The 13026-nt window shown below is 53.1% G+C and overlaps 1 protein-coding gene and 1 long non-coding RNA gene across 5 annotated transcripts in view; one reads left to right on the top strand and one right to left on the bottom strand.

Annotated features, from left to right (window-relative positions):
* LOC138654429 (polyadenylate-binding protein 1-like) overlaps positions 1-5438 on the bottom strand; it is a 31044-nt gene extending 25606 nt beyond the window's left edge. The window contains exons 1-4 of one of the 4 annotated variants that reach the window (XM_069743434.1): positions 5382-5438; positions 2207-2413; positions 230-423; positions 35-150 (exon numbers count right to left, since the gene is read on the bottom strand). In XM_069743434.1, the coding sequence (XP_069599535.1) occupies positions 35-150; positions 230-423; positions 2207-2399 (503 nt within the window). In that variant the 5' untranslated portion in view covers positions 2400-2413; positions 5382-5438. Of the gene's footprint in view, positions 1-34; positions 151-229; positions 424-2206; positions 2414-4874; positions 5305-5381 lie in introns of those variants that run through there. The other 3 variants (XM_069743433.1, XM_069743431.1, XM_069743432.1) reach the window with 3 other exon arrangements.
* Positions 5439-5459: 21 nt separating this feature from the next.
* LOC138654431 (uncharacterized) lies at positions 5460-12625 on the top strand. Its single transcript, XR_011316290.1, has 3 exons — positions 5460-5596; positions 8601-8739; positions 12079-12625. It is a non-coding gene; the product is annotated as an uncharacterized lncRNA (long non-coding RNA).
* The last annotated feature ends 401 nt before the right edge of the window (positions 12626-13026 follow it).

Below are 13026 nucleotides of genomic sequence, written 5' to 3'. Positions count from 1 at the left end.
ACGTGAAGCCGGCCTTACATGAGGGCATACTTACACTTTCTGGTCATTTAGGATCTTGCCATTCAACGAGTCAATGGCCTTCTGGGCTGATTCGCGGGTCTCGAAATGTACAAACCCATAACCTTTAGATCCATTTTCGTCACACACGACCTGCAACACCTCATATTAATAAGGGACCTTACTACTGCACAGACCTCACACATCCGTATGTGGTGGATGACTGACTTACCTTACACGACATGATGCTGCCAAAAGCAGAAAATGTGTCGTACAGTAATTTACTATCGATGGTCTTATCCAGGTTCTTGATAAAAATGTTGCCGATCCTGCTCTTTATTACGGACGGGTTGCGCTGACACCACATAATGCGCATCGCTTTGCCATTCATGTCTTCAAAGTTCATGGTATCCAGAGCTCGCTCCGCTGGCGGGAAAGGATGGGGGACATTTTCAAAGAAAGAGACTATCAATGACTTTATCCACCTCGGTGACCTCTGCGCCCTGATAGGATGCCATGCCATGATAGGAATTGTTGATCAGCTCCAGCATTCCATGCTACAACATTTTTTACTATATTTTGTTTTGCATTAATTTTATTTAAAAAAAAATAATTTGCAAATTTTTCTTGTTCTAAAATTTTTTTAGAAATCTTGAACTGTTCATACTTTCTGCCCTTTCAGGAAGAGTTTTCAGCAGGCTCCTTATCAGCAGAGGAAGGATGACGGTAACGCTTCTACATACAGCTGATAATACAAGATCCACTAATTACAATAGGAGATGTCACAGCTGACCCTGCTCACCCTCCCTTCACAATGACACTTGTACACGCTCATTAGATGCTTTAATAAAATTATTGGACTCAGGTCTGATGACTGTAGCTATGTACACCTGTTGTTTCCTGAAACAACAGGAAGTTATAATCTATAAAAGCACCCATGTCCAGTTTGAAAGTTGCAAGATTTTTTTTATTTTTAAAGGGAACCTGTCACCCCGTTTTTGAAAGATGAGATATAAATAGTGTGAAATAGGGGCAGAGCTGGGCTTTACATTAGTGTCCTTTTGGTGCCTTTATTCCCCCGGGATGCTGCTGAAATACCTTTGTGAAGTGTCCGTTTTGTCCTGTCAGTCAAGTTGGTCAGGTCGAATGGGCGTTGTAAAATAGCGGTTCCTCCCCCTGATTCTCGGCTTGTCTTTCGTAAACGCGATCTGTGAATAGCACAGATCGCGCTTTTTCTTAGCGCCTGCGCAGTGAATTTGCCTCCGGCGCCTGCGCATTATGTTTTGCCCATCTGTGGGCAAAGCATAATTGACATCATTGCGCATGCGCGGGCCTTCACTTTAGCCGGGGTGCCCCGGAAGTTGTCATATCGGCAAAGTGTTATTCTGGATGCCGTATCTCATCCCACACTGCGAGCGTAAGGCAGGCGAGCGATCTTGGCACAAAACTTACGCTCGCAGTGTGGGATGAGATACGGCATCCAGAATAACACTTTGCCGATATGACAACTTCCGGGGCACCCCGGCTAAAGTGAAGGCCCGCGCATGCGCAATGATGTCAATTATGCTTTGCCCACAGATTGCCGGAGGCAAATTCACTGCGCAAGCGCTAAACATAACGCCAACGGCGGAACTAAACTTCGCAGGGAATTGCATGAGGTGGGGGAGGAACCGCTATTTTACAACGCCCATTCGACCTGACCAACTTGACTGACAGGACAAAACGGACACTTCACAAAGGTATTTCAGCAGCATCCCGGGGGAATAAAGGCACCAAAAGGACACTAATGTAAAGCCCAGCTCTGCCCCTATTTCACACTATTTATATCTCATCTTTCAAAAACGGGGTGACAGGTTCCCTTTAATACATTATATGTTAAGCTAAAAAATTGCCAGAAATTAAAAAAAATATACAGTATTTCAAGCAATAAAATGTAAATTGTGTAAAAATCATTCAATGTGATTGTTTGGTTTTTATTTTTAGGTTGTCTCTCACAGGTGACGTGTACCTACGATAAAAATTTCAGACCTCTGCATTCTTTGTAGGTGGGAAAACATGTAAAATCGGCAGCGTATCAAATACTTATTTTCCCCACTGTATCTACAATCTTGTATGTCCATGATATTTGTGGAACAGTTGCAATATTTCACCCCAGCCTTGTTGCTGGCAGGGCTGCAATGTATAGCTATAGTTGTGTATTGCTTCTCACCGTCCTCCGGCTGCTGGAAATTGATGTAAGCGTAGCCAAGAGACTGACCGGTGATCTTGTCTCTGCATATGATGACTGACAAAATGTTGCCGGCAGGAGTGAACTTTTCATGCAGCATCTCCTCTGTGACCTCCGGAAGGAGATCCCCAACATACAGGGTTGCTGTACTGTGGCTGAGTGCGCTAGTGGCCATTATTAGCAGGGTCACTAAAATAAAGGAGATTGTAAGAAAAACACCTTGATAATAACATGTCAGCATTACATGGCAAGTTAAGTAAATAAGGCAGCACACTGCAGCGCTGAAAGATGCACCTGTTCACACTTAGTCTATGTTTGGATGTGCTGGTCAGGTTTTTGAAAAGCATTACATGGCAGTCACACGCCAAAGCTGGCCATGCACATTAGCCGCAGCCTGACCATAGCTTATCTACACCCCGAACAAAAGGACATTCAACAGGGCGGATCATTCTCTGCCCCCGTCCTCTGTTCAGGGTGAAGCTGGGGACCCCGATACACAGTATAAGGCCTGCCGATCCCGCCAAAGTCAGACAACATTTATCTAATGTGTATGAGCAGCTTTAAAGGGGCTATCTGGCGCTGTAACATTGATGGCTTATTCTTCGGAGAGGTCATCAATGTCTGATTACTGGGGGTGCGACACCCGGTACCCAACCGATCCTGGCGGTGGCGGTGGCGGCTGGAAGTGCTGAGTTGTGGCTCTGTCCAGAACAGCTCCATCGACAGTATAGTGGCCACGGCCAGGTACTGCACATGCCTTCTCTATTGAATAGTATGTGCATGTGTCACTATTCTGTAGACAAAGCTGTGCTGTGCAGCTCCATAACTGAGCAGTTCCGGCTGCCGACGACACCAGGAAGGGCTGATCTCCGGGGGTACTTACCAATCAGACATTCATCACCTACCCTAAGGATAGTCCATCAATGTTAAAGTCCCAGACACATGCTTTAAAGAACTGGTAGATTTCACCGCTTCACTAAAACAAAGTCAAATTGACATCTTGGTTTTTTTTATTCTTGTATTTATGGGTAAATATAATTTTTACAGTAAAATGTAATTTAGTATGTTGAGCCGTTTGGTTTCTACAGCCTCTATGTATCACAGTACATGTAATACTGCAAAACGAGGTAACTGTGAATCCACCAGTGAGCTCATCTGAAGGCCGAATAATTAATTGTCCAAGTTAATTTACACATCAATAATAAAACATACTGATCAGCTAGGCAATTATTAAACTGCGTGCTAAATCAAAGAGTGTTTTGATTCTTTTCAATAAAAAGTTATAACTTTATTAATACAGACAAATACAAAAAATAAAACAATGCCTTAAAACCGTACAGATAAATGTAATGGCAGGTAGGTGTAGAGCAAAATATAATACTAGTGAGGGAGCAAGAGATAAAATAAACATTCCTGGATACAACAAATTTTTCAACAATAGAGCATGCTGAGAAAATACCTCCACTAACTTCAAATCACCAATTGATGAGGAATTTCAATATTAAAGTCATCTATTTACTTATAATTATACTGACTAAAGCGAGATGAAGAAATAGAGGCTCAAACCGCATGCTCTATTGAAATGTTGCTAAATAAATCCTGAACCAAAGTGCTATCAAATGTATGCACTTAGTAATGATAGTGCTTAAAATATGGATTAAACACCCGTACATATGCTGATAGATATTTTCCTTTGTTACAGAGCGAGGGTCTTCAGGTGGGTTACCAGAATAATAAATTATTCCAACAACCTGTGTGTTTATTTCATTAAAAGACTTTGTAATAATGTGTGTGTTTTTTTAACCCTTTACTACTATTGGATTAATAATGGATAGGTGTCATAATTGACGTCTCTCCATTATTAATTAGGCTTAATGTCCCCTTACAATAGCAAGATGACATTAACCCTTCATTACCCCATATCCCACCGCTACACGGGAATGGGAAGAGAGTGGCCAAGTGCCAGAATAGGCGCATCTTCCAGATGTGCCTTTTCTGGGGCGGCTGGGGGCAGGTGTTTTTAGCCGGGGGGGGGGGGGGGGGGGGCAATAACCGTGGACCCTCTCCAGGCTATTAATATCTGCCCTCAGTCACTGGCTTTACTACTCTGGCGGAGAAAATTGCGTGGGAGCCCACGCCAATTGTTTCCGCCATTTAACCCTTTAATTTAATAGCTAGAGCGCCCAAATTTTGCACATACTAACATTAGTAGTGTGGAATATGCAAGAAAAAATGGTGATATGAGATGGTTTACTGTATGTAGACATGTCTCATATCATGTCGGGTTTAGGAAGGAGATAGCAAAAGACGGCAATTGAATTACCGGCTTTCTGCTATATCGCGCTGGATGAAATATTAATATATATACATACATGTGTCTCACTGACATACATATACATATATATATATATATAGACAGTATATATGTTTTTATTATTTTTTGAGCACATGGATCCATTGTACGGCTGCCATACGGATTACATACGGAGGATGCCATGCACAGAATACGCTGACACACCCTGCCTACGGAGGAGCTACGGACCACGATTTTGGGGACTTTTCTGCGTATTACAGCCGTAAATTACGGAGCGTATTGTCTTACGCCGAGTGTGACGCCGGCCTGACATGTGGCGCTGATTAGAGAACTTACGATTCTAGAATTCTTCACTTTCCTCCGCAAAGATTTCAGGTTGTGCCGACTTTGGACTCACAGACTCTGCACAATATGTCGGTAATCACCTTGTTCCTATCTTGTCTCCAGTCAGATCCTGATGGCGGCTCCTGGTAAACTGTCACTGTCAGGGCACAGCATGGCCGCCTCATGGTGCCAACTGATGCCCACGCGAGGAGCGGGCAGTTACTACGGGGCCGACACGTGTCTGGATCCCCCTTATAATAAAGCATTTTATGCCATAAATGTGCACCAATCAAATAAGACTTCTCCTTTCTGGATCATCACTTATTATATGTTTACGCACTTGTGTGCTCGTGCCTACGGCAGGACGATGGGGGGAGGGGGGGCGGCACGGGAGCAAGTTTTCTTTCTGGTCTTTTTTTTTTTTAAATTAGAGTCCGGAGCCGCCTCCCCCCGCCCCGGGCTCCTCCCCCCGCCCCGGGCCCCTCCCACTTCCCGCCTCCTTGAAGACGTCATACTCACCTACTCCAGCGAAGCCTGGTCTCAGGCTAGAGGCTAAATCCAAGGCGGCTAAAGGACCTCTGGTGACGTCACGCCCATGTGACCGGAAGGGGCGGCGCCTCTCCCTCCATAGAGCAGACAGGAGAAACGGAAGCTGTGGACGTCATGGCGGGATTTCGAGGACTGTGTGCAGGATTTGGGGTGTTTTGGGTTCCTCCTCCATAGTCACAGACCAGGTATGTGGGAGTCTGCCTGGGGGAGAAAGGGGTGATGTTGCTTGCATGGGGCTGCACGCTGGACGGTGGGGGGATCTGCCTGGGGGAGAAAGGGGTGATGTTGCTTGCATGGGGCTGCATGTGCGTGCTGGACGGTGGGGGGATCTGCCTGGGGAGAAAGGGGTGATGTTGCTTGCATGGGGCTGCATGTGCATGCTGGACGGTGGGGGGATCTGCCTGGGGAGAAAGGGGTGATGTTGCTTGCATGGGGCTGCATGTGCGTGCTGGACGGTGGGGGGATCTGCCTGGGGAGAAAGGGGTGATGTTGCTTGCATGGGGCTGCATGTGCATGCTGGAAGGGGGGGATCTGCCTGGGGAGAAAGGGGTGATGTTGCTTGCATGGGGCTGCATGTGCATGCTGGACGGTGGGGGCATCTGCCTGGGAGAAAGGGGTGATGTTGCTTGCATGGGGCTGCATGTGCGTGCTGGACGGTGGGGGCATCTGCCTGGGGAGAAAGGGGTGATGTTGCTTGCATGGGGCTGCATGTGCATGCTGGACGGTGGGGGCATCTGCCTGGGGGAGAGAGGGGTGATGTTGCTTGCATGGGGCTGCATGTGCATGCTGGAAGGGGGGGATCTGCCTGGGGAGAAAGGGGTGGTGTTGCTTGCATGGGGCTGCATGTGCATGCTGGACGGTGGGGGCATCTGCCTGGGGAGAAAGGGGTGATGTTGCTTGCATGGGGCTGCATGTGCATGCTGGACGGTGGGGGGATCTGCCTGGGGAGAAAGGGGTGGTGTTGCTTGCATGGGGCTGCATGTGCATGCTGGACGGTGGGGGCATCTGCCTGGGAGAAAGGGGTGATGTTGCTTGCATGGGGCTGCATGTGCATGCTGGACGGTGGGGGCATCTGCCTGGGGGAGAGAGGGGTGATGTTGCTTGCATGGGGCTGCATGTGCATGCTGGACGGTGGGGGCATCTGCCTGGGAGAAAGGGGTGATGTTGCTTGCATGGGGCTGCATGTGCATGCTGGACGGTGGGGGCATCTGCCTGGGAGAAAGGGGTGATGTTGCTTGCACGGGGCTGCATGTGCATGCTGGACGGTGGGGGGATCTGCCTGGGAGAAAGGGGTGATGTTGCTTGCACGGGGCTGCATGTGCATGCTGGACGGTGGGGGGATCTGCCTGGGAGAAAGGGGTGATGTTGCTTGCATGGGGCTGCATGTGCATGCTGGACGGTGGGGGCATCTGCCTGGGGAGAAAGGGGTGATGTTGCTTGCACGGGGCTGCATGTGCATGCTGGACGGTGGGGGGATCTGCCTGGGAGAAAGGGGTGATGTTGCTTGCACGGGGCTGCATGTGCATGCTGGACGGTGGGGGCATCTGCCTGGGAGAAAGGGGTGATGTTGCTTGCACGGGGCTGCATGTGCATGCTGGACGGTGGGGGGATCTGCCTGGGAGAAAGGGGTGATGTTGCTTGCATGGGGCTGCATGTGCATGCTGGACGGTGGGGGCATCTGCCTGGGAGAAAGGGGTGATGTTGCTTGCATGGGGCTGCATGTGCATGCTGGACGGTGGGGGCATCTGCCTGGGGGAGAAAGGGGTGATGTTGCTTGCATGGGGCTGCATGTGCATGCTGGACGGTGGGGGCATCTGCCTGGGGAGAAAGGGGTGATGTTGCTTGCACGGGGCTGCATGTGCATGCTGGACGGTGGGGGGATCTGCCTGGGGGAGAAAGGGGTGATGTTGCTTGCATGGGGCTGCATGTGCATGCTGGACGGTGGGGGCATCTGCCTGGGAGAAAGGGGTGATGTTGCTTGCATGGGGCTGCATGTGCATGCTGGACGGTGGGGGCATCTGCCTGGGAGAAAGGGGTGATGTTGCTTGCATGGGGCTGCATGTGCGTGCTGGACGGTGGGGGCATCTGCCTGGGGAGAAAGGGGTGATGTTGCTTGCATGGGGCTGCATGTGCATGCTGGACGGTGGGGGCATCTGCCTTTGGAGAAAGGGGTGATGTTGCTTGCATGGGGCTGCATGCGCGTGCTGGAACGGGGGCATCTGCCTGGGGAGAAAGGGGTGATGTTGCTTGCATGGGGCTGCATGCGCGTGCTGGAAGGGGGGGATCTGCCTGGGGAGAAAGGGGTGGTGTTGCTTGCATGGGGCTGCATGTGCGTGCTGGACGGTGGGGGGATCTGCCTGGGGGAGAAAGGGGTGATGTTGCTTGCATGGGGCTGCATGCGCGTGCTGGAAGGGGGGATCTGCCTGGGGAGAGAGGGGTGATGTTGCTTGCATGGGGCTGCATGCGCGTGCTGGAAGGGGGGATCTGCCTCGGGAGAAAGGGGTGATGTTGCTTGCATGGGGCTGCATGAGCATGCTGGACGGTGGGGGGATCTGCCTGGGGAGAAAGGGGTGATATTGCTTGTATGGGGCTGCATGTGCATGCTGGACGGTGGGGGGGATCTGCCTGGGGAGAGAGGGGTGATGTTGCTTGCATGGGGCTGCATGTGCATGCTGGACGGTGGGGGGATCTGTGTGCGGGGGGGGGGGGTGTCTACCTGCAGAATGGGGCTGATGTTACTCGCATGGGTCTGCATGGTGTGGGGGGCTGATGTCACGCGTTGTGCAGGTCAGTGTGTGATGTCTCTTGCGGTGGGGGGTGCAGGGATGTATAGCGCTACGTGTGTGTGTGTGGGGGGGGGGGGGACAGGGGAGGGGATGAATGATGATGGAGATTTGAGGGATTGATATTAACATGAGAATCTGCCTGATGGTGCGGAGTCCGTCCTGTTTTATTTATTCTTTTTTACATAAAACGTTTTCTCATTAATATTATTGGGCACACATGACGTCAGGTTGATGACTGTCCTATGACCTCTGGGAGCGACACTGCGTGATAACAATGTCTCCAGATCCCGGGCTTTATTGTCCTCGCACGCTGTGCTGGTCAGTATTAGCCCGGAGGCCACTGGTGGCGGCCACTACTTGTGTCCAGGTTTCTGCATGATTTTTTTTTTCTGTTTTATTCTAGGTATTGTCGCTTTTCCCCATCCAGTGACCTCCCTGCAGATGTCATCTCATCACTGGACTTCTCTTCACCAAGTGGAATGCTGGAGCCCCCACAATCCATGCGAGGACCCAAAGGGATGACACTGTGGGCGTCTGATAATGTCAGAGAGACGAGTATAATTCCTAAAAGAAAAAACACCAAAACCTCCCTTTCTCTCCATTTATACTGCTAGGGTCTGTGTCCCCGCCCCGTCCGCTCCTCTGTGTCCCCGCCCCGTCCGCTCCTCTGTGTCCCCGCCCCGTCCGCTCCTCTGTGTCCCCGCCCCGTCCGCTCCTCTGTGTCCCCGCCCCGTCCGCTCCTCTGTGTCCCCGCCCCGTCCGCTCCTCTGTGCCCCCGCCCCGTCCGCTCCTCTGTGCCCCCGCCCCGTCCGCTCCTCTGTGCCCCCGCCCCGTCCGCTCCTCTGTGCCCCCGCCCCGTCCGCTCCTCTGTGCCCCCGCCCCGTCCGCTCCTCTGTGCCCCCGCCCCGTCCGCTCCTCTGTGCCCCCGCCCCGTCCGCTCCTCTGTGCCCCCGCCCCGTCCGCTCCTCTGTGCCCCCGCCCCGTCCGCTCCTCTGTGCCCCCGCCCCGTCCGCTCCTCTGTGCCCCCGCCCCGTCCGCTCCTCTGTGCCCCCGCCCCGTCCGCTCCTCTGTGCCCCCGCCCCGTCCGCTCCTCTGTGCCCCCGCCCCGTCCGCTCCTCTGTGCCCCCGCCCCGTCCGCTCCTCTGTGCCCCCGCCCCGTCCGCTCCTCTGTGCCCCCGCCCCGTCCGCTCCTCTGTGCCCCCGCCCCGTCCGCTCCTCTGTGCCCCCGCCCCGTCCGCTCCTCTGTGCCCCCGCCCCGTCCGCTCCTCTGTGCCCCCGCCCCGTCCGCTCCTCTGTGCCCCCGCCCCGTCCGCTCCTCTGTGTCCCCGCCCCGTCCGCTCCTCTGTGTCCCCGCCCCGTCCGCTCCTCTGTGTCCCCGCCCCGTCCGCTCCTCTGTGTCCCCGCCCCGTCCGCTCCTCTGTGTCCCCGCCCCGTCCGCTCCTCTGTGTCCCCGCCCCGTCCGCTCCTCTGTGTCCCCGCCCCGTCCGCTCCTCTGTGTCCCCGCCCCGTCCGCTCCTCTGTGTCCCCGCCCCGTCCGCTCCTCTGTGTCCCCGCCCCGTCCGCTCCTCTGTGTCCCCGCCCCGTCCGCTCCTCTGTGTCCCCGCCCCGTCCGCTCCTCTGTGTCCCCGCCCCGTCCGCTCCTCTGTGTCCCCGCCCCGTCCGCTCCTCTGTGTCCCCGCCCCGTCCGCTCCTCTGTGTCCCCGCCCCGTCCGCTCCTCTGTGTCCCCGCCCCGTCCGCTCCTCTGTGTCCCCGCCCCGTCCGCTCCTCTGTGTCCCCGCCCCGTCCGCTCCTCTGTGTCCCCGCCCCGTCCGCTCCTCTGTGTCCCCGCCCCGTCCGCTCCTCTGTGTCCCCGCCCCGTCCGCTCCTCTGTGTCCCCGCCCCGTCCGCTCCTCTGTGTCCCCGCCCCGTCCGCTCCTCTGTGTCCCCGCCCCGTCCGCTCCTCTGTGTCCCCGCCCCGTCCGCTCCTCTGTGTCCCCGCCCCGTCCGCTCCTCTGTGTCCCCGCCCCGTCCGCTCCTCTGTGTCCCCGCCCCGTCCGCTCCTCTGTGTCCCCGCCCCGTCCGCTCCTCTGTGTCCCCGCCCCGTCCGCTCCTCTGTGTCCCCGCCCCGTCCGCTCCTCTGTGTCCCCGCCCCGTCCGCTCCTCTGTGTCCCCGCCCCGTCCGCTCCTCTGTGTCCCCGCCCCGTCCGCTCCTCTGTGTCCCCGCCCCGTCCGCTCCTCTGTGTCCCCGCCCCGTCCGCTCCTCTGTGTCCCCGCCCCGTCCGCTCCTCTGTGTCCCCGCCCCGTCCGCTCCTCTGTGTCCCCGCCCCGTCCGCTCCTCTGTGTCCCCGCCCCGTCCGCTCCTCTGTGTCCCCGCCCCGTCCGCTCCTCTGTGTCCCCGCCCCGTCCGCTCCTCTGTGTCCCCGCCCCGTCCGCTCCTCTGTGTCCCCGCCCCGTCCGCTCCTCTGTGTCCCCGCCCCGTCCGCTCCTCTGTGTCCCCGCCCCGTCCGCTCCTCTGTGTCCCCGCCCCGTCCGCTCCTCTGTGTCCCCGCCCCGTCCGCTCCTCTGTGTCCCCGCCCCGTCCGCTCCTCTGTGTCCCCGCCCCGTCCGCTCCTCTGTGTCCCCGCCCCGTCCGCTCCTCTGTGTCCCCGCCCCGTCCGCTCCTCTGTGTCCCCGCCCCGTCCGCTCCTCTGTGTCCCCGCCCCGTCCGCTCCTCTGTGTCCCCGCCCCGTCCGCTCCTCTGTGTCCCCGCCCCGTCCGCTCCTCTGTGTCCCCGCCCCGTCCGCTCCTCTGTGTCCCCGCCCCGTCCGCTCCTCTGTGTCCCCGCCCCGCCCGCTTGAGAGAGGAATTTTGTGTTAAAGGGAACCTGTCACCCCCAAAATTGACGTTGAGCTCAGCCCACCGGCACCAGGGTCTTATCTCCAGCATTCTGTAATGCATTCTGTAATGCTGTAGATAAGCCCCCGATGTATCCTCAAAGATGACAAAAAGAGGTTATATTATTTTCACCTGGGCGGTCCGATCCTGGGCCTCCCATCTTGATAGGATGACGTCCTCTTCTTGTCTTCACGCTGTGGTGCGCAGGCGCCGGGAAAGGTCAGAGAGGCCTGGGGCCTGCGCACTGCAGTACTTTGCGCTGGAGCCGCAGCGTGAAGACAAGAAGAGGACGTCGTCTGATGAAGATTGGAGGCGCCGGACCGCGATGCCCATCGGACCGGACCTGGACTGTCCCTTGGTGAGTATAATATAACCTCTTTTTCTCATTTTTAATTATTTTTATTTTTGGATACATCGGCGGGTTATCTACAGCATTCCAGAATGCATTACAGAATGCTGCAGATAAGCCCCTGATACTGGTGGGCTTAGCTCGCCCTCGATTTTGGGGGTGACAGGTTCCCTTTAAGCACCACAATACTGTTTTTGCAGCTAAAGCACAGGGGACTTTGGTACAAAATGTGTTTTGCTTTTTGTCATTAATTTGTCTTTAATGTTTAACCCCTTTACCCCCAAGGGTGGTTTGCACGTTAATGACCGGGCCAATTTTTACAATTCTGACCACTGTCCCTTTTATGAGGTTATAACTCTAGAACGCTTCTACAGATCGTGACATATTGTACTTCATGATGGTGCTAAAATTTCTTAAATATAACTTGCGGTTATTTGTGGGGAAAAAAACGGAAATTTGGCGAAAATTTTGAAATTTCGCAATTTTCCAACTTTGAATTTTTATGCCCTTAAATCACAGAGATATGTCACACAAAATACTTAATAAGTAACATTTCCCACATGTCTACTTTACATCAGCACAATTTTGGAACCAAAATTTTTTTTTTTGTTAGGGAGTTATAAGGGTTAAAAGTTGACCAGCAATTTCTCATATTTACAACACCATTTTTTTTTTTAGGGACCACATCACATTGAAGTCATTTTGAGGGGTCTATATGATAGAAAATACCCAAGTGTGACACCATTTCAAAAACTGCACCCCTCAAGGTGCTCAAAACCACATTCAAGAAGTTTATTAACCCTTCAGGTGTTTCACAGGAATTTTTGGAATGTTTAAATAAAAATGAACATTTAACTTTTTTTCACACAAAATTTATTTCCGCTCCAATTTGTTTTATTTTACCAAGGGTAACAGGATAAAATGGACCCCAAACGTTGTTGTACAATTTGTGCTGAGTACGCTGATACCCCATATCTGGGGGTAAACCACTTGTTGGGCGCATGGCAGAGCTCGGAAGGGAAGGAGTGCCATTTGACTTTTCAATGCAAAATTGACAGGAATTGAGATGGGACGCCATGTTGCGTTTGGAGAGCCCCTGATGTGCCTAAACATTGAAACCCCCCACAGGTGACACCATTTTGGAAAGTAGACCCCTTAAGGAACTTATCTAGATGTGTGGTGAGCACTTTGACCCAACAAGTGCTTCACAGAAGTTTATAATGCAGAGCCGTGAAAATAAAAAAATAATTTTTGTGAAAAAATATGATCTTTTCGCCCCCAAATTTTTATTTTTCCAAGGATAAGAGAAGAAATTGGACCCCAAAACTTGTTGTAATAATAATAATAATCTTTATTTATATAGCGCCAACATATTCCGCAGCACTTTACAATTAAGCGGGGACATATACCGACAAATTCAATACAAGTTAAGAGAATTTAAACAGTGACATTAGGAGTGAGGTCCCTGCTCGCAAGCTTACAATCTACAAGGAAATGGGGGGGACACAATAGGTGAAAAGTGCTTGTTATTTCAGGTCTGGCAATTATAATAAATAGGGATTTTCATATGAAGCTGCATGATCCGGTCATCAGCCCGTGTGTTTAAGTGCAATAGTCAAGTATCAA

The sequence above is a fragment of the Ranitomeya imitator genome, unplaced genomic scaffold, assembly GCF_032444005.1.
Source record: "Ranitomeya imitator isolate aRanImi1 unplaced genomic scaffold, aRanImi1.pri SCAFFOLD_315, whole genome shotgun sequence".
Taxonomy (NCBI): Eukaryota; Metazoa; Chordata; class Amphibia; order Anura; family Dendrobatidae; genus Ranitomeya; species Ranitomeya imitator.
The sequence above is the reverse complement of the archived record's forward strand: the minus strand, read 5'-3'. Positions and strand labels throughout refer to the sequence as shown.